Source organism: Diabrotica virgifera, chromosome 3 (genome assembly GCF_917563875.1).
Source record: "Diabrotica virgifera virgifera chromosome 3, PGI_DIABVI_V3a".
NCBI lineage: Eukaryota > Metazoa > Arthropoda > Insecta > Coleoptera > Chrysomelidae > Diabrotica > Diabrotica virgifera.
In genome coordinates, this window is record NC_065445.1 from 205,729,139 (window position 1) to 205,751,213 (window position 22,075).

General features: G+C 30.0%; 1 protein-coding gene across 1 annotated transcript in view; it reads left to right on the plus strand.

Annotated features, from left to right (window-relative positions):
• Positions 1–9,693: 9,693 nt before the first annotated feature.
• Positions 9,694–22,075, plus strand: part of LOC126882332 (cytochrome P450 4C1-like) — a 271,597-nt gene continuing 259,215 nt past the window's right edge. The window contains exon 1 of the mRNA XM_050647208.1: positions 9,694–9,770. Within this exon, the coding sequence (XP_050503165.1) occupies positions 9,728–9,770 (43 nt within the window). The 5' untranslated portion in view covers positions 9,694–9,727. The remainder of the gene's footprint in view (positions 9,771–22,075) is intronic.

Here is a 22,075-nt window from a genome sequence, read left to right on the forward strand (position 1 = left end):
TTGACGTTTTTCAGTATAAGAGAATAATGTGACAATTTAACGAAATAAAAGTTTATTTGTGGTATTCTTAGGGCCGGTATTTCAATAGCTACTTAAGCTTTTGCTTAGCTAAGCCTGTGTCAAAAGTTAAGGAGAAGCTTAAGCCGGGTGCCGTATTTCCATCATTTCCTTAACTAAACTGATGCTCAACTGTAAAGTTAATTGGTTTGGTACCTCTGAATACGTCAAAATGCCAAAACTAACTGTTCTGAGGTAAAAACCATTACTGTTGACGTTTAATTTTATGTTGTCATCTGTATCAATGTCAATTACTTCACATAATTTTGTGTACATGGTACATGTGTTGTTAGTTTATTGTCTATATTTTCTCTGGTAATGTTTACTGTTATTTTGTATAAGCAATAGATCCGTCTTTTTAATTTTGTTTATTGGATATATTCCTTAAAATGTCAAATTCGAATGTAAGTTTATTTTTGTAAAATAAATATACCTACCAAGCATTGTAGAAATAAATAATTTTCATGTGCACCTTCCAAAAGTAGTAAGAATTTTAATAATCGTTATTACGATTAATAAATTAATAGATTAATAGATTATTATTTAATAATCTAATAATACCGTTATTACTCAAAAGTTGGTTTTCAAAATAACTTTCTAATTAATAATCTATAGAAATAACCTCAAAAAACAGAAAACAAATTTTTGTTTTCCTCAAAAAAAGCGACTGAGGATCTGTTACCGAAAAATTCCAAAGAAACGTACGGCAATCCAAATACGCTAAATGAGACAGCACTACTTAACATTATGCCCGAGCGGGCATAAAGTTTAGCATTGTGTGGTTCTTAACTAAGTAATAAATACACAATATTAAACCGGTATGACATAAAATATGTTTAAATATCCAATTACACCCTTCTAATTCAAATATTGTAACATTTACTCTTGAGCGAAATTTATATTATTAAATCGTTAATTGGCTTGGTTTTTGTCACTATGTCACTATATCCGCTAATTTTGTAGTCCATTTTAAAAATAGTTCTATGCTACCGAAGCACCTGAAATTTCGAGAATAGCTCAGAACCAGCTGACAATGCAATATTTAACTGCTATTAAATGGATAAATCGAGGTTTTTAATTTCAAAGTACACTGACCATCCCGAAAAACGGGAACCCCATAAAATGGGTAATTTTTAATGTCTCGAATTTCCTAAACCTGTTGTCCGATTTAAGTGATTTTTTAGTATATTATAGCCTTAATCTTTGTTAATATCGCTGTAATTATATTGTTGCTAGATAGGTAAACTGTCATTGTATACCGGGTGTACCAATAAACTGTTTTTTTCTCAAAGTTCACCACACCCTGTGGACTATTCTAGCATTTATAAAATACTGAAATTAACACCCAACTGTAGCTTCAGGTCTTCTTAACAGTCTGCTCTTTGATTCATTCGCTTATGTTGGACAATAAAAAAGTTAAGTACTTTAACAACTAGCCATGTTCTTCATCAATACAGGGTGATTCTAAATATGTTCGACAAACTTTAAGGGGTAATTCTGCATGCAAAAGTTATAAGCGTTTGCTATATAAACGTATAATATGTTTGTAAATGTTTCGTTTTTGATATACGGGATGTTGAAATTTGTCTTACAAACTGACGATTTATTTATTGCTCTAAAAAAGAGTGAGATAATATGCAAATGAAATTTAGTATGTTTTAATAGGTAGTTATTACTCATTTTTTGACATACACTTAAGAATTTTATATTCACCATTGGCGTGCATACGGGTAATATGACGAGTAATATTACCCGTATGCACGTCAATGGCAAATACAAAATTCATAACTGTATGTGAAATAATGCGCAGTAACTACTTCTTAAAACCTACCAACTTTCATTTGCATATCTTAACCGGTTTTAGAGCATTAAACAAATCGTCAGTTTGTAAGAAAAAATTCAACATCCCGTATTTCGGAAACGAAGCATTTGCGAACATGTTTATAAAGCAAACGGTTAATTTAAAATAGAGGAAAAGTAAAAGTATGTAACTAATAAATAATTACCAATTAACCTCGTTTCTCTGGTTTATGCGCCAACTCTTACTATACGTACTCTTATGCCCAGTTGCACCAACAGACTGTAAATCAACTGATTTGCTAACCGTCAATTCGACGATTTAAATCAATGATCAATGGCTATTTTTCAAACGGGTTGCACCATTCAAAAAAACTGTTGGTTTACAAACCGACAATATATATGGCAACATCGTACTTCATTCGATTATTTCAAGATTATTTCATTCGAATCCGAGTGTCGTCTGTCAAACAAGATTGTCAAAGAATGTTTTGTAAGGTTATGTCAGTTGAATTGAACTTGAATTAAACTACATTATTTTCTAATTTTAGATTTAGCCAATATATATTTATAATAGAAAATAAACAAACAGATGGTGTGACAAATAAACAAAAAGCCATTGCATGGGAAAATATTAGCTTGTTATATGGGAAAATATTATACCTCGCTTTAAATTCATCTTAATTATATGTACTTATTATACAAATCATTGCGATCTCTTACAGATCTTATATTTGGTAGCATATGCATTATAGACATCTTCCAAATCGTCAGAAGATGAACTCGATGACGACGATGATGATAAATCCATTTTTATAAATTATAATCTATGATGATACTATGATACTTTATTAGATAATAATTATAAAATAAGAACATTTTAACAACATAAACAGAATAAACGTCAAACGTCAGGTAAAAAACAGTCGATTTTTTAAATAACCGCAGAAAATCGGGTGGTTAATTTTGACAGATCAAAAACTGTTGGTGTTAATCGAGTAATAGTTGGTGCAACGCATTTTAAAATAAACGGGCAATCCAAATCAAAAAATAAATCGTTTATTTGTTGGTGCGCAACTGGCTATTAATTTAAGATCCTGAATTAATTTTGACTATTAGATTAATGCCTTCTCCTCCTTATTGCTTAAGTCCTTATCAGGGAGTCTTATTCTTTAAGTGCTATCTCCGCGACGGAGGTCGGCAATCATCATAGCTATTCGGATTTTAGAGACTGCTGCTCTGAAAAGTTCACTTGATGTACATCCGTACCATTCTCTCAGGTTGCGCTGCCACGATATTCTGCGTCTCCCTATGCTTCTTTTTCGTTAAATATTTCCCTGCATAATTAATTGGAACAAGTTGTATGTCTCTCCACGTGTAATATGTCCGAGATATTCCGATTTTCTTGTTTTGATGGTATTTAAGATTTCCAATTCTTTATTCATCTTTCTCAGAACCTTTTTCTTTGTGACGTGTTCTGTACGATATTTTCAGAATTCTTCTTTACACCCACAGTTCGAATGATTCTAGTTTTTTCACTTATGCAGCATTCAAGGTCCAAGTTTCCATTCCATGAAACAAAGTCGAGAAAACGAAGCACCTAGCCAACCTACCTCTTAGCTCCAACTTCAAATCGCCTGTGCAGAGCACTTTTCTCATTGTTTTAAAATCTGCTCTAGCCTTTTCTATTCTGATTTTGATTTCCTGTAAGCAATCTCCTGCGGAGTTGATCATTGTTCCAAAGTATGCATATTGGTCGACTCGTTCGATATTGTATCCGTTTATGAATAGATTCTCGTTATGTCCTTAAGTTTTCGATATCCTCATTAACTTTGTCACCTAGAAGTTCATTGATAGACCATATTATTGTCCAAACTCCGCTATTCTGGTCACCAGATCATCAGGGAGCGGTGATACACTAAATATTGAAAAATATACAAGGAAAGAATTTTCCTTGTATACCACTTATTAGCTGGCTATATACCACTAATCACAAACAAATTTTTGAAAACTTTTTAAAAAATTTATATAATTTTATTAAAATTGCTTCAAGGTTTATCTAGTCACACAATGTTTTCAGTAAAAAAATATCATCAACAGTGCTAGTACAGCCCCACTCCATTATACAAATAAGCCCTCGCTCTGCCATTAGCAACAAGAGCAACTAAATCTAAGTGTCTAGTTCGTCGAAACCGTTCTAGTAAACTTTGAAAGGTTTCTCTTTTCGGTCTATCCGGAAATTTCTGATGGTAAATTCTTATTGCAGTAGCACATTTCCGTTGTACTCTCCTAGAACAAAAACCAAAGTTATAACCAACTAGGTAGAATATATGTTTTTATGAATATTTTCCGCACCAAAACTCTTAAAAACGCAGGCATTTTGGTATGTCGTCCAATATTAATAGTAGGGGAGGAAAGTATGCTAAATCTGCAGTCACTCGAGCGCTATGAGGACCTATTGGGTTGTGATTATTAGGTCCTAAAACCAAAAAAAGTTAAGTAAAATTTTCCATTTTAATAGGGACCATTTTTTAATTTAATTTTCCATTTCCAACAACCGTCTTTTCCGATTATAGCGCCATCTATCCATAATTCGAAAAAATGTTTCGGATAAAAGTTGCTTATTTTTACTTAAAGAATCCAAATCTGCAATAAAAGTTTGGGGCTCCTATTTAAGATTTTAAAGTAATCCCTCACCCCATCTCCGTGGTGTTTGGTACCATTCGATATATTTTTCAAAAATATTGAAGTGTATTTTGCAGTTTTTCGATCTGATGTTTATTTTGCGAATTATCGTGGGATTTGTATTTAAAGTTTTAAATTAAGCCCCGACCCCTCTCTGTGAGGGGTCACGATAGATTTTTAAAAAATAAGGACCACGTATTTTTTAGCTTTTCGATCTGAAGTTCATTTCGCGAAATATTCGCTTTTATTTGTAAATCTTTTTGACTCACCAAATTTCTTTACGCCCCGCTCAAATCGTCAGATTTTTGAAATATACACTCTTTTGCATGTACTTAACTTACCTTATCTTAATCTGACAATTTCGAGTATTTTTAAGGATATATTTTAATTTTCGGGGCTCCCTTAACGAACTACCCTGTGTTAAGAGAAAATATATGGTAGATGTACAGCTGCAGGGTACCAGGTTTCTCCCCAGATGATAATCTGACGCGCTCGAGTAACTTCAAAAATCTCCGCTTGGGCTCCTCTACAATAATAATAATTAGGGATCAGTCTAGATTATTATGTACTTATTTTCAAAAAATTAATTTTGATTGAATATTTTCACGGCCAACCTAATAAAATTTCGCGTAATATTTGTAACAATTAATGTTATCACAAAATGTTAATGTTAAATAATCACAAATAATTCAAAAATTAACGCAGTTAAATATCTGGGATGATTAGGAAATAAAAAAGTACCATAAAATATCATTTCATTACAATACTAAAATAGAGGGTATTCTATTTATGAAAACTCAAAAAATACTCATTCGGAGTTTCGACCAACCCTGTATACTAAACTTAAACATTTCGCTATTCATACTAATAACAATAATTTTGTACAATAGTAGAATTTTTATTCAGTAAATTTGTACTCTACGAGCCCCCCAGTAGGAAAAACATTATTTGACAAAAAAAGAAGAGAATGTACTTAATTTATTTAATTCAAAATACATTTTACTGCTGTCACAAATCAGAAAAAAATGTCTATTTCACAAATAATAAACATTGGTTTTCGCTTAAAACCAATGTTCAAACTTACAAGAGGCAGTTGGCTGGTGGGAGCTAGTTTGAACATTGAATTTAATCGAAAAGCAATTAGTGGTGAGACCGCTCCCGTTTCGTTTGGAAAACATTTCTAATTCGGTTTCTCTACGGATTCATATTCAAAAATGTCCCCTTTAAACAAATCTGAAGGGTGCCAGACGGAATTTTTGGGCAGAAATTGTTTAAACAATTTTTTAAACAAATACCTACATAAGATCACCTTTTATTGCTCCAAAGAATATATTTTTAGGTCTTTTGGGTCATGCTAAACAAGACAGTTATCTTGTGATTTTTCTCAAAAATTGACAGTATTCGAGTTATAGGCGATTTAAAATCTAAAAAATGCGAAAATACATTTTTGAGGCTTAAAAACTCATATTTAAATTAATATTGTTAAGGGTGCCAATAACTTGGATTAAAGTTTAAACATTCCTTTTCAAGATTTCGAAAAATGATCGGGTCTAACTTCAATTTAGACCGTAGTTTTTTAATTGTTAATTATGCGTGTCCATCCGGTGTTTTGCCGGTGCGGCGCGCACTATTTTCAAAAATCTCCTATTTTCATCCGAATAATGTTTTTTTCTAGATTCTGTGGGATATTATAAATAAAATAAGGTTCTTGGCATTTTTCTCAAAAGTTAATAGTTTTCAAGTTATAAGCGATTTAAAGTCCGAAAAAGACAAAAAAACATATTTTCGCCTTTTAAATCGCTTATAACTTTAAAACTAGTAACTTTTGAGAAAAATGTCAAGAAACTTATTTTATTTAGAGTGTCCCAAAGAATCTAGAAAAATATTTTTCGGAGGAAAATAGGAGATTCTTGAAAATTGTGCACACCGCACCGGCAAAAAACCGGATGGACACGCATAATTAACAATTGAAAAACTACGGTCTAAATTGAAGTTAGACCCGATCACTCTTCGGAATCTTGAAAGGAAGTGTTAACACTTTAATTCAAGTTATTGGCACCCTTAAAAATGCTAATTTAAATATGAGTTTTTAAGTCTCAAAAATGCGTATTTTCGCATTTTTTTATTTTAAATCGCCTATAACTCGAAAACTGTCAATTTTTGAGAAAAATCACAAGATACCTTTTTTGTTTAGAATGACCAAAAAAACTTAAAAATATATTTTTTGGAGCAATAAAAGGTGATCTTATGTATTTGTTTAAAAAAATTGTTTAAACAATTTCCGCCCAAAAATTCCGTCCACCACCCTTCAGATTTATTTAAAGGAGACATTTTTGAATATGAATCCGCAGAGAAACCGAATTAGAAATGTTTTTCAGACGGGAGCGGTCTCATCACATGGACTAAATGTTTATTTGTAAAATAAAACATTTTTTTTCTGTTTTCGGATAACGGTAAAATGTATTTTGCATTAAATAAATCACATATATTTTTCTTTTTTTTGTCAAATAATTTAAATAAATCTTTTTTGGACACCTGTAATAATTAAGTATATGTTTATATTACTGAATAGAGAATTGAATAACCTTTCAATTGAGCAAGCACACGATCCCTATACCTATTTAAACAAAATCGTCGATTACGTCATCCAGCCCAGATGGATGACGTCACTAATATGACATATTTATTATGCCAAAATATCATAATTTAAAAATAAAAATCGACTTAAATCGACGGATTTTTCCTTAAAGTCGCCGAGTTACGAAATAACGAATTTATCTATTCCTTTCATTTGCACCATACTGTATATGCATTTTGAGCTGCTGAATCCACGAAGTTTTCGGACAAAATTTCGGACGGAACATTGAGTAAATCGCGAAAACAGCGAAAAATTTCTGCTTTTTTCCGCTTTTTTGCTTAAATCTCGAAAACTATTAACGTTTAGTAAAAGGTCTGTCAACAGAAATTTTAAAATTCTCTACAAATATCCATATTTACTTTCTTTTCGGGTGAATCTTTCGGTCTAAACTGCAAGTTGAAAATTGCCAATTTTTAAAGGTCTCTGCAAAACCCACTTTTTATATTTCCAAACTTTATTCTTTATTAGAATGCTGTCATTTGATAAATTTCTCCTAGTTTCCTGCATAAATAATTAAAAAGAAAAAAAGTCGAAATTATTCAAATTTAGTATCACAAAAGGTAGGACTCTAATAATATCGTGATTATTAATATTACAAATTAAACTACAAAACAAATTAAAATACAAAATGTTGTATAATATAAAATTATATATCAGTCATGTGTGTGTGTGTGGTTGGGATATTGACTGCGAAACCTAAGGCTTCATTCGCCTAATCATATTTACCTTTGATTCTTATAACAAAAAATAAAATTTATTAACATTTTATATCAAAAATATTAATGTTTTTAAACAATATCAGTATGGTAAAATTCTACATTCTACAATTGGCAAACTTGCAAATCACATAATATTAATGTTCGTACACAGTTTTCTAATATTATCCAGTTCCATATCCAGTTCCGAATCCAGTGGTTATATTTCTCCCGTTTTGTCCAGTGTCGCTTCCAGTGATTGAATTTTTTTTTGTTTTTTTTTTAATATATTTTTTATTATTTTATTATTATATTTTTTTATTCTGCTCATATCTTTTTTATTTATTTATTGATTTTTTGGTCTTTTTTTGTCTAATTTTTTTTTATCTTTTTTAACCAATATTTTTTTGTATTAAAATGATTTTTTCTTTTATTTTTTGTTTACTTTCTTTTTTTCTATCTTTTCAAATTATGTACAATTTTGGTATATATTTTCTTTATAAACTAATACTCCAAATTCTTATATTTAAACTGCTTATGTGTTGATATAACAACTTATAAACTTTTAAATTGTTAGACACTATTAATTCATAAAGATTGATTGGTTTTACTAAAAATTTCATTTTCATAATTAATTCCATAAACATATTGATCTTCGTTCTATTTTTATTACAATTTAATATCATATGTTCTAGTGTGCTATATTCTCCACTATTTTCCCCATCACTGTTACAGGTTCATTTGACGGTGCCATCTCAAGAGCTGTTGTGGTAATTAGGATATCAGCATCCTCTACAGGATGGAGGATCTTAATTTATCAAAAGACAGCATTATAATAAAAAATAAAGTTTTGAAATATAAAAAGTGAGTTTTGCAGAGACCGTTAAAAATTGGCAATTTTTAACTTACACTTTAGACCGAACGGTTCGTCTGAAAAAAAAGTAAATAATGATATTTGTAGAGATTTTTAAGTACTATATTTTCAGTGAGCAGACCATTTACTAAAATTTAACAGTTTTCGAGATTTAAGCAAAAAACAAGGAAAAAGCATAAATGTTTCGCTTTTTTAACCTCATATTCGGATTAAGCAGCCCAAAATACATATATAATGAAAGAAATCAGAACTACTCCAAAACTTTCCTAGTCAAAACACAATGTGATTGAATTATTTATTAAAAATCAATTGAACATAAATAGAGTTTTGATGTCAAATCAATATAATTCTAGAGCGTGTGAATTTTGCTACGAAATTTATAAAAAAATCCAATTTTCCTTTAAAATACCCCATATAATATTACAAAACCTCACATTTTAAGAAAGAAGACGTCAAGGAGAATCCAAAAGTGCAAAAGTAGGTATACAAGGTGCTCCATTAAAAAAACGAAATTATAATCAACTTCTAGTACACCCGAAAAAATACAAAACAAAATAAATGTATTCAATAGTTTACTTTTTAAAACCCCTTAATTCCAATTCTCATGATTCAGTTACCTTTAGTTCTCGAGATATGTCTAATTGGCCCTTTATATGTGCCTCACCCCTTATAATATAGTACCAATTGAGTTATTATATTGCATTAACGACATTGTATTAGAACAAATGTTAACAGTTAATAAAGATGCATTAGGATGCAATTACGATGATTAAAATGTCTACTCGTGTACTTAAGTGATAGGGTCAAACTTTAATTAATATCTTTAAGTTACTCATAAATGAATAATGTTTGATGTAATTTTTGGATTGCTTTTTATTTTAATTATACGAAATTAATAAATATTGCAAAAGTAAATATATAAATACCATTTACTTTCAGATTGTTGATCCAATAGTTTTGATCTACGAAAAATATTATAAGATGAGTGAAATTGATATATTGTGTGCTAAAAATATTACACCAGGTGAGTTACACTATTAATTACCTACAGTACCCCCTTTAATAAAAAAAAACATGAAAAAATGTTATAGAGCGTTTTGAAGGTCTTAAACGGTAGATGATAATACAGGGTGTAACGAAAATACAGGTCATAAATTAAATTACATATTTTGAGAACAAAAATAGTTCGAATGAACCTAATTTACCTTAGTACAAATATGCACATAAAAAAAGTTACAGCCCTTTGAAGTTACAAAATGAAAATCGATTTTTTCGAATATATCGAAAACTATTAGAGATTTTTTATTGAAAATGGACATGGGGCATTCTTATGGCAGGAACATCTTAAAAAAGAATTATAGAGAAATTTGTTCAACGCATAAAAATTTTATGGGGGTTTTGTTCCCTTAAACCCTACAAACTTTTGTGTACGTTCCAATTAAATTATTATTGTGGTATTGTCGTAGTTAAATTCAATATTTTTAAAACTTTTTTGCCTCTTAGTATTTTTTCGATAAGGCAGTTTTTATCGAGTTGCGGCTTCTTTTTTAATATGTTTACATAAAAATTTTATGGGGGTTTTGTTCTTTAAACCCCCCAAATGTTTCTGTATGTTCCAATTAAGCTTTTACTGCGGTACTATTAGTTAAACACAGTGTTTTTAAAATTTTTTTGCCTCTTTGTATTTTTTCGAGAAGGCACTTTTTATCGAGATATTACTTCTTTCTTAATATGGTTCAAAATATGCCTAAAAATGTAAATCATAAATAAATTTTCATATTATTACCAAGTCTCCATAATCGTTCTTAGCCATATACAAATATGGGTCTAGGACGTTTCATCGCCGCCAGTTCATCGCCGCCGTTTCGATGCCGCCAGTTCATCGCCGGCCGATTCATCGCCGGCCGTTTCGATGCCGCCGGTTCATCGCCAGTCAGTTAATCGCTAACTGATATATTTCCGAATTTTAGACTAATTTTCGACAGTTACATTTATTATTTATTTTTAGTATTAATTAGGAATTCTAGGAAATGCGAGATATGACCATTCCCGTTGCCATACTTAATCTTTTAATAGACTTTTAAACTTTTATAATATAAAATATAATTTAACACTACACATTTAATACTGTTTAGTATCAAATTTAGGGGAAGTAGAAATAGAACAGTAAATTAATATAATAATATTTTTTATCTATTTATTTGTCATAAGTTTTGAACTGAATTTAACGTCGTGACGTGTCATCTCCCATAATACAAGATCAACTGACTAACTGGCGATGAACCGGCGGCATCGAAACGGCGGCGATGAACCGGCGGCGATGAAACGTCCCATTCCGTACAAATATGTGGTGGATTTGAAAATTATTCAAAATATCTCGATAAAAACTGACTTTTCGAAAAAGTACTAAGAGGCAAAAATGTTTTTAAAATATTGTGTTTAACTAATGATACTACAATAATAATTAAATTTTAACGTACGCAAAAGTTTGGGGGGGTTTAAAGGAACAAAACCCCCATACAATTTTTATGGGGTGTCCAAATTTCACTATAATTTTTTCTTAAGATACCACTACCATCAGAATGCCACATATCTATTTTTAATAAAAGATCTCTAATAGTTTTCGATATATTGGAAAAAATCGATTTTCATTTTGTAAATTCAAAGGGCTGTACCTTTTTTTGTGTGCACATTTGTACTAAGGTAAGTTAGGTTATATCGAACTATTTTTGGTCCCAGAATATGTGATTACATTTATGACCTGTATTTTTGTTAAACCCTGTATTTCCGTGAAAAAACTGATGATAATTCTGTGAAAACGTACCTACTGCTAATCATTCTTCTTTTTTTTTTAAACCGTTATAAAGAATGAAAAATCAGTATTTTGACCATGATACGTTTCTTGTGTATTTTGGATATAAAATGTTTCAAATAAATGTCGTAGACGTTAAAAAGTTTTAAAATTTGATAGTATGTACATATTATGTTAAAATACATAAACAGTTGACGGAGATAATTACAAAAAACCCTCATTTTTGCAGTAATTTATAAATATTAATAACTGAATTTTTTGCGTAATTATATATAATTTAACTAAATATTTTAAAATATGTCAATTAACAAGTTGTTTAAGTATGCTAAATTCCAACCGGATTGACCAAATAATTTGTTATTCAATTTGTTTACCCCAGAGAGCAATTGTTTAAACAACTGTTCTTGCCCTAACAGTGCCTAACAGAGATATTTAGCAAATTGCAATCCATTATTTGAGACTTTAGTTTTAAAATGTATTAAAAAAGCATTTGAAAAAGTCCTTATTTTTAGTTTATAAACAATTAGAATAATTTGGACACTTTTTATGTCACACGCTTGAATGTAGGCTCATTAAAAATCAGAGTTGGTCGATCCGGTTGAAATTTAGCATACTTAAATAACTCTTTAACCCGGCACCTGCCACGTGGGGTGCTACCAGCACCCCATAACATATTTTCATCAAATATTTGGTATTTCAAATTTGTTAACCGTCCTGTGCGTCATAGTAGCTTTCAATAATATTATATAGCATAGATCTGTTTGTGTTTGAAGTTGTTATTTAGTGTCATTCTGAAATTGTAGCTCTAAATTCGAATTGGGGTGTCATCATCTGGTAGTAAAATTTTTTTATGTTTTTGATAAACAGGTCAGATTTACATTTTTTTATTGTAATAACTGATCTAAATTATTAGTATATTCTCTATACTCAATAAATTTTAATTTTCTTAGATATTTTACATCACTTCATTTATTATGGGTTGGTACTTGCTAATTTGCTTATAACAACTTTTTAATTTTATTTTTTAACTTTTATAATATATTAGTAGCTAATAAGTTAATAAAACATGTTTTTTTTATATTCTTGTGTAACTCAACACATTATTTTGTTTATAAACAAGTAGATCACAGAAAATTTTTAAGGGGTGCTGTGAGCACCCCACGTGGCAGTTGATGCCTTGCAAAGCCACGTGGCAGGTGCCGGGTTAATTGGCATAATTTAAATAGTTAAATGATGTGTCATTATGCAAGAAATAAAGTTATTAATATTTATAAATTGAGGTGGCATTCGGATTTTTGCAGATAAAGTTAGGTGACACCTTCAGTAATAATATTTGACTTATGCTCCTTCTCAAATATGCCCGGAACATTAATAAAAAAATTAAAATTTTTAAAAATTTCGAAAAACATCGATTTTTTCTGCTTTCTTTGCTTATAACTTTAAAACGATTCGTTTTGGAACATAGTCGTACAGAAATTAAATAAATATAATTGAATTTTGTATGATATTCGACTGGTAAAAAATGTCTTAAGGTATTACCTTTTCTGCAATATAGCAATAAATACAAAATAAGGGTGCAAAATAAGTCTGTTGTTATTCAATATTTTTTAACCACTTTTGTGGCACTTAGAACCTTATTAATTCGCTTAGTAAATTCTTTGTAACATACTTAAATCGTGTACCAAATTTCATTAAAATCGACTAAATAAATTTTGCATAATAAATTTGCAATCTAAATGTTTTTAAAAAAGTTCAAATTTTTTAAAATCTTTCTGAACAAAAAGTAGACCATTTAGACGTTGGCTAATTTTTTTACATATAAAGAGGTGCTCTACCTATCTAATACACTATACAGAATTAAAATCGGATTATTTAAGGGGCCTCAGCAATGTTTTATATACAATTTTTTGGCTTATAAACAAATAGATTTGTGCTTTGTTTAAAAATAAAAAAATAAATTTTTAGCAATGCAAAGAATTAAAACCGGTATAATTTGACTTAAACTTTCAAATGCTGTCAGCAGCATTGCTATTTTATTTTTTAATCAAACGTTATTCGCGTTCAAAAATTGCAATTTCTCGATTTTTTTAAAATTCCACCGCGTTTATCTCGAAAACTATGCATTCTACGAAAAAAACTTGTAAGAACATATTTACTAAGAATTAGCCAAGAAATACAAAAAAATGTTTTACTTTGCGAAAAATCGATGTTATGTAATTCCTCAAGTTCCTTGTTTATAACATTCTTATCGACATCCGGATCAACTGTTACCCAAAAATTCGTGGGTAACGTGTTCTACGGGTCAAAATGCATAAATAAAACTTGGGTAAGTCCATCTAAATAAAGGAGCCCGTAGCACCCCCTCCTGGCCACAGCACTAATTTGTTTATAAGCCAAAAAATTGTTTATAACTTTAAAACATTGCTGAGGCTGCTTAAATAATCCGATTTTAATTCTGTAAAGTGCATTAGATAGGTGGAGTACTTCTTTATATGTAAATAAATTGACAAATCTTTGTATATTCTAGTTTTTGTTTTGCAAGATTTTAAAAAATTTTAATTTTTTAAGAAAGTTTAGATTGCAAATGATTATGCAAAATCTAGTAAGTCAATTTTAATGAAATTTGGTGTACGGTTTTAGCATATTACAAAAATTTTCTCAGCGAATTAGGAAGGTTCCAAATGTAACCTAAGGGATGGAAAATCATTGAATAAGGACAGGCTTGTTTTGCCCCCTTATTTTATATTTATTGTTATTTTGAAGCAAGGGTGATAAATTAACATTTTTAACCAATCGCATCTGATAGAAAATTTAATTATCTTTGTTTTATTTCTATAGGACTTTGTTCTAAAATGAATAGTTGTAAGCAAAAAAAGTAGAAAAAAAAAACGAAATTTTTTGAAATGTTTAAATATTTTATTTTTTTTTATTAATGTTCCGGGAATATTTAAGAAGGAGCATAAATCAATTATTATTAACGAAGTTATCACCTAACTTTATCCGCAAAAATCTGAATGCCACCTCTCACATCCACCTAAAAACAGATCCTTACTGGTCTATCAGTTACCTAATGGAAAGAATAATTGAGTGATATCTCATTTTAAAGGTCGTTCAACCGCCATTTCAAAATACCACATACATTGTATTTCTGTTTAGCACTTTTGGAAAAATAAAGTGAAACAGTAAAGGTATTAAATATTGAGTTTAGAACTCGAAAAAAAAACCAAAAATTTTTCTGTAGTATTAAACTCCAAACTGAATATTTTTTGGAGTATTCGAGTATTTTGAGCAGTTTTTAGGTATTTTTGGAAAAATCAAACAAAATCATAAAATTAGGTATCGATTTCAGAACTCAAAACATTTTTTGGAGTATTGAGTTTAAGATTTTTCCATCTACTGAAAAGAAATATAATGTACATACGTAGTATTCTTGAAAAGGTAGTTTAAACGACCTTTAAAATAAGGTATCACTCAATCCCAATTTCCATTAAAGATTTTGGGCGTCATGTCTACCCCTGCTTGAGGGTTGATGTTATTTAGTTGAAAACTGGTCTACAAAATGTCCCACTCGCAATCAAATTTTTGCATATTTTTAGATTTTCTATAGGGATCAAATTATAAACGGTGGCACCTTTTCAAATTGACACACTCTATATTGCATCTTAAGAAAGTGGGATAAAACAATACGGAGAGGTATATTAGTCAATTACAATATTAGTCAATTATTTCACGGTTTTGGCTCCAAATTTTAAAGAACCGCTTGGATTGACATGAAATTTGGCATACGTATAGCTTACATGTCAAAGAAAAAAAGTGATATTGTGCCGATGTGTGCTTTTGTCTTGGGGGTGACTTTCAGCTCCTCTTGGGGATGAAAAAAGATATGTCCAAAATAAGTCCGGAAATGGCTAAACTGACTAATTTTAAGTAACTTTTGTTCTATAGAGCTTTTTCGCCAAGTCAACACTTTTCGAGTTATTTGCGAGTGAATATGTTCATTTTTCAACAAAATAACCACATTTTTAGACGGTTTTTCGTAAATAACTCAAAAAGTAAGTATTTTGTGGAAAAAAAACGTTCTTAACAAAAATATAGCCTATAAAAAAGTAAAAAATGGTGTACGCGTTAGGTATCTGGATCTCGTAGAACCAGAGTTATAACCAATGAAAAATATATTCATATCCACCAAATTTCAAATAGAATATTTCGAAGTGAAATATCCAAAAAATTAAGCACTTTTTGGGAAAAACCCATTGTACCCTTTTTTTTATTTATGTTTTCACAAAAAGTTTCTAGCATTAAATTTAAGCAAGTTAAGCTCAAAATAAAGTTGGTCCCTTTTGTTTTTGCAAAAAAAAATCGGGAAGACCACCCCCTAATTAGCAACTTAAATGAAATTAATCGTTACCGCTCCACAAATTATTTTACTTATGTTGTGCTTATATGATCTGTAAGTTTCATCGATTCAAAGTGCTTATTTTTGAAAAAATTTGGTTTCAAAGTAAAATTTCTAAAAATTTAAATTTTGAAAAATATGCTTTTTTTTTGAAAATAACTTAAAAATTATTAGAGATACCACAAATCTGGAAAAACAAAAAAAAGTCAGATTTGCTTTTCTGAATATCATGTATTTTTTTGTTTTTCTGTTAGACAAAAATTGATTAAGATTTCGTGTTTCTAAATTTGCATACATTCGTGATCAGTGACTCGTTCAACCCCTTTTAACTACAGCCCTTTCAATAATAAGAACTTTGAACCGATGAAACTTACAGATCATATAAACAATATATACACGAGTCAAGAAACTTGTGAAGTCGTAACGATTAAGTTAATTTAACCCTTAACTACAGACATCCCAATATTAGCACGTAATTACAGATCCCCGGTATTTTTTACCGGTCATTATAAAATAGAGTCAAAATATAAAGTTAATAATAAAAAACAAAAAAATTTGCATTATGAGGTTTTATGGAGTCTCTAGATATGGGAAAAATGGTAAAATGAATGATTTTAATAATATAATACACGATTTTTGAAGAATAATCTATTAAACCAGAATTTTGGTAACATTTTTGGTCTATTGAAACAAACGGCCATAAATGCTATGAACAAAAATTTAGACTTTTTTTTAACAAATAAACGTAACATAGAATCACAAGGGCAACATAAAATAGCATTTACAAAAATTTTTACAACCATGAGAAAAAATCTGCAAGGGGTAAAATTATCACAGAATTAAATGGCAATTCCATTTTTGCAAAGTGGCCGCAAAATTTTTATCGTCAAATTTAACCTTCATTGAAGGTTCAGGATGACTTCCACAGTCCATTTCTTTACTTTTTTCCTAAAAACACAAAAAAAATAATATAAACATTTTAGATTTACAAATATAGTACTCATATAAAAATACTTACTTAAAACAGACATCCGGTAATTTTTACCGGTTAAGATTTTTGATGTGTGCTAGAAAAGAAAATATTGACAATACACACTACACGCTTTGACTAGCATTGTTATACAAACTACCCGAGAGGTACAGGGACACATGAACTTGTAAGTCGTGAGGTTACCATGAAATCCACATTTTGGGAATGCCCGCCGGTAAAAAATACCGGATCTCTGTAGTTAAGGGTTAAGATACTAATTAGGGGGTGATTTTCTCGATTTTTTTAACAAAACCAAAAGGGACTAACTTTATTTTGAGCTTAACTTGTTTAATTTTGATGTTAGAAATTTTTTTTATAAAACAAAAATGAAGCTTTTTAAACACTTTAAATAAGTTGTAATGAGTTTTTCCCGAAATGTACTTCGTTTTTGGTTATTTCACGTTATAATATTCCATTTGGAATTTGACGAATATAAACCTATTTTTCATTAGCTATAACTCTGCTTCTACTAGGTGTAGAGACGTGATATATACACCATTTTTTTAAATTTTTTACAGGCTATATTTTTGCTAGGAATATTTTTTCGACAAAATAGTTACTATTTGAGTTATTTGCGAAAAACCGTCTAAAAGCGTGGTTATTTTGTTGAGAAAATGAACATATTCACTGCCAAATAACTCGAAAAGTATTGACTTAGTGAAAAAACTCTATAGAACAAAAGTTACTTAAAATTAGCCAGTTTATCCATTTCCTGACTTTCTTTGGACGAATATTTTTATATTATATGGGAACATTGGAACAGGGGAAGTTTTAATTGGGGAACATGTAGTATATTGTCCTTTTCATGATCATTTTTCAGTGCGTAACAAATGATAGGAAAAAGGGTAAGTCCGTGATAATACACATTTATGACATTTATTCTAACATGACATTTTAGTTAAATCTGACAGTTGTCACATTTTATTTTCAATTTGGAATAAAAACAAATCAAATGTGTTTCTTGCATTTATAAAATGGTATTTTCTTTGATTTGAATAGTCTTATAAATTATACAGATTATATCTGTAATATTATTATCTAATTAAAAAAAAATTATTTTTTTATTATGGCGCCATCTATCGACAACTAGAATAACTAGAATAAATGTTATAAAAATGTCACCGACGAAATGTAATCACCGACGTGCCTTTTTTTCTGTCACATACAATTTAATGCGTTAGAAAGAAATCGAAAAACTGTGACGCACTGAAAGATGATCATGAGAAAAAGAATAGTATAGTTGATCCAAAAGATGGCGTAACCCAGACATCTAAAGTGAAAGTTATCCTTCAACACCAAATTGTTCTATATGGTCCACACAATGCCAGAAAACAGTACCATTTTGAGAGTCGGGTTTGGGGGGGGGGAGGGGGAAGATAAATCGGTAAATTCGTAGTTTTTTTAAAGTTTTTCGCCAATATTTCTAAAACTATGCGGTTTAGCATGAACAACCCTCTATACAAATTTGTTCTACATTACATTTGAAATAAAAAAGGTGCTATGCATAATCTTTCTAAAATGAATGGTTCCAAAGTTACGGAGGTAGTATAGTATAACTGGTCCAAAAAAAGGCCTAACCCAAACATCCAAAGTAAAAGTTTTCCTCCAACACCAAAATGTTCTATATTGTCCACATATTGTTCAGTAAAAAGTTACACCATTTTGAGCGTCCGGTTTGGGAGGGAGATGGGAGAGAAGCCGGTAAATTAGTAGTTTTTTTAAGTTTTTCGTCAATATTTCTAAAACTATGCTTTAGTGTAAACAATGTTATATACAAAAATGTTCTACATGAAATTTAGAACAAAAAATGTTGTATACATAATTGTTATAAAATCAACGGTTCCAGAGTTACGGAGGGTGAAAAGTCGAGGTTTTCGATACTTTTTATATTTTTTGGGCAATATTTATGATGTAACTATACCAAAAACCCAGACATCCAAAGTGAAAGTTATCCTCCAACACCAAATTGTTCTATATGGTCCACGTAATGTTCAGAAAAAAGTCACACCATTTTGAGGGTCGGGTTTGGGGGGGGGGGGGAGATTAGGGAAAAATCGGTAAATATAAAAAGTATCGAAAACCTCCAATTTTCACCCTCCGTAACTCTGGAACCGCTGATTTTATAACAATTATGTATAGAACCTTTTTTGTTTTAAATTTTATGTGAACATTCTTCTATAGAACATTCCTTACGCTAAAGCACACTTTTAGAAATATTGACGAAAAACTTAAAAAAACTACTAATTTACCGACTTCTCCCCCATCTCCCCCCCAAACCGGACACTCAAAATGGTGTAACTTTTTACTGAACAATATGTGGACCATATAGAACATTTTGGCGTTGGAGGAAAACTTTTACTTTGGATGTTTGGGTTAGGCCTTTTTTTTTGGACCAGTTATACTATACTACCTCCGTAACTTTGGAACCGTTCATTTTAGAAGGGTTATGCATAGGGCCTTTTTTATTTCACATTTAATGTAGAACAATTTTGTGTAGAAGGTTGTTCATGCTAAACCGCTTAGTTTTAGAAATATTGACGAAAAACATAAAAAACTACGAATTTGCAGATTTCTCCCCCCGCTCCCCCCCCCAAATAGGACGCTCAAAATGGTGTGACTTTTTTCTGAACATTATGTGGACCATATAGAACAATTTGGTGTGGGAGGATAATTTTCACTTTGGATGTCTGGGTTTGGGTCTAACTATACTATACTAATGTTAGAAATTTGGAATGTCAGACTACGAAAACGTCCTATGTATTTTGTCGGACATAACTTCCAATTGATTTGTTACCCTTCCATTAAACTCTCATGCAAAAATTAGACTGGTATTTATCACCAACCGGGCATTTAAGTGCGACACGTAGAATATGTCAAATGACAGGAATTATGTTGGTGATATGTAGCAGTCTGATTTTTGCATGAGTGTTTAATGAAAGGGTAACAAATTAATTGGAAGTTCTGTCCGATAAAATACATGGGAAATTTTCTTAGTCTGACGTTCCAAATTTTTAACCTGTTCCACAATTAAAACTTTCCCTGTTCCAGTATTCCCGTACATCAAAGTTTGTCCGACTAGACACCGTTAAGCAATTAACAAATTTTCAGCTTGCTATTAATCAACTTTTGTCGGTACGCGGGATCCAGGCCTAATACACACCTAAAAACAATACTTTTTATAAATACTACACCAATTTACCATTTTCACTGTTTTTGAATGCATTTTAATATTTTATTTTAATATCAATAAAACTATATAATTTTCTGCTTCTATGTACTTCCATCAGAATCTGCTCCATTCGATTTCTTTGAGAAATTAATTGATGTATTCTGTCCACGTCTTTAATTTTTTGTTAGTATTCAGCACATGGTTCACGGTTTTCTTTTTCTATTTTGGTGAGTAAATTTTTTAATTTTTTTATGTGTGTTAAAACCATCATGAGTTTCTTGAATTCTTCTATCTCTGCGCATTGTTTTTTCACGGTTGTCCTTTCGCTTGCTTAATTTTGTATTATATTTGTTTATCCACTTTGTTTACATCCGATTATCTTTGTTTGTATGTTGACATCTTTCTTCCATTAAATCTAAAATTTCCTTCATCGTTCACTATCCCTTTTTGTATTTGGTAAGACATTTGTTTTATGAATACCTGTTTTTAATGATTTTCTTCAGAATACGTAAAAATTCAGGATACAGAGTATCAGGTTTTGCCAACCCAAAAACAAAAAGGAAATGTGGACACATCAATCACTGAAAACACACGAAATCAAGTTCTGCCCTACTTAATAAGTAACACGCCGGAAATTTCATATATTGTCATTCTCATTTTTAATGGTTTTACCTTCATCATAGACCTACCAAATTCCAAACTCTACCAACTTGAATTGAAGAGATGTTACTAAATAACATATCAATCGAATAATCTCATTTTAGCAAAAAAATAATTTATTTTTTGTTTCATTTTTAAACGCTTTTCTTTAGTTCAACCGTTTGTGTCAAATTTTTAGACGTTAATTTGACTGCCTTTTCTTCAATGAAAATGAATGAAAATTTGCAGACATAAGCATTCGCGGGAACAATACACGAATAGTCAATAAAAAATGTTTATTAATTGTTTAAATAAAAAAAAAACTGTTTTAATGAAAAATGCTTAAATTTTTGTTTTTTAAAATGAAGAGACTTAAAACTTTTACAGATTGTAGCTAATTATATGAACTATATATGTATAATTTCACTTTTTACGTTAATTGTTTACGTTATGCTTTATAAATTAACAATAAAATTTTAAATTTTTTGCAGATTCCAAGTACTTTTCATGGTTGTACATCATAAATATGTTTTATACATATACACATTTTAATAAACGTGTCGATATATTTTAATGTTTAAAAAGTGTAAGACTAAAAAGTAAAAAATAAAAAAATATGACAAAAAAAAAAATTTAAGAAACGCTTTTCTTTAGTTGCGAGTGACTAAAATTAAAAATGTTATAAAAAATCAACTAAAAAGCAAAAATAAAAAAGTCAAACTCGAAGGATAATTCGAAAAAAACTGTTAGATGGATTAAACACACAAAAATCTCACACATTCGTTAAAAAATTGAAAAAATCTTACACATTCGTTAAAGAAAAGCGTGGGGCGCATCTTCATCGAATAAACGGTTTTCGCTCCACGCTTTTCTTGTACGAATGTGTTAGATTTTTGTATATTTAATCCGTCTAACAGTTTTTTTCGAATAATGCTTCGAGTTTGATTTTTTTTAATTTTTTTACTTTTTAGTTGATTTTTTTTTTAATATTCTTAATTTTAGTCACTCATAACTAAAGAAAAGCGTTTCTTATTTTTTTTTCATATTTTTATATTTCATAACTTAATAATGATATTGTTCTTTATTTGCTGCAATTTTCATTTGTTTTTGTACACCTATCTATTTTTGCATGTTGACATCTTTATTCCATTAAATCTAAAAGTTTCTTTTTCGTCCATTATTTTTTTGTATTTGGTTGGTGTCAGAATTTCTTTGTGACTTTGATCTATTTATGTCCTTATTAATAACCATTTTGTGTCCGTTTCAGTATTTTTTAGAATTTG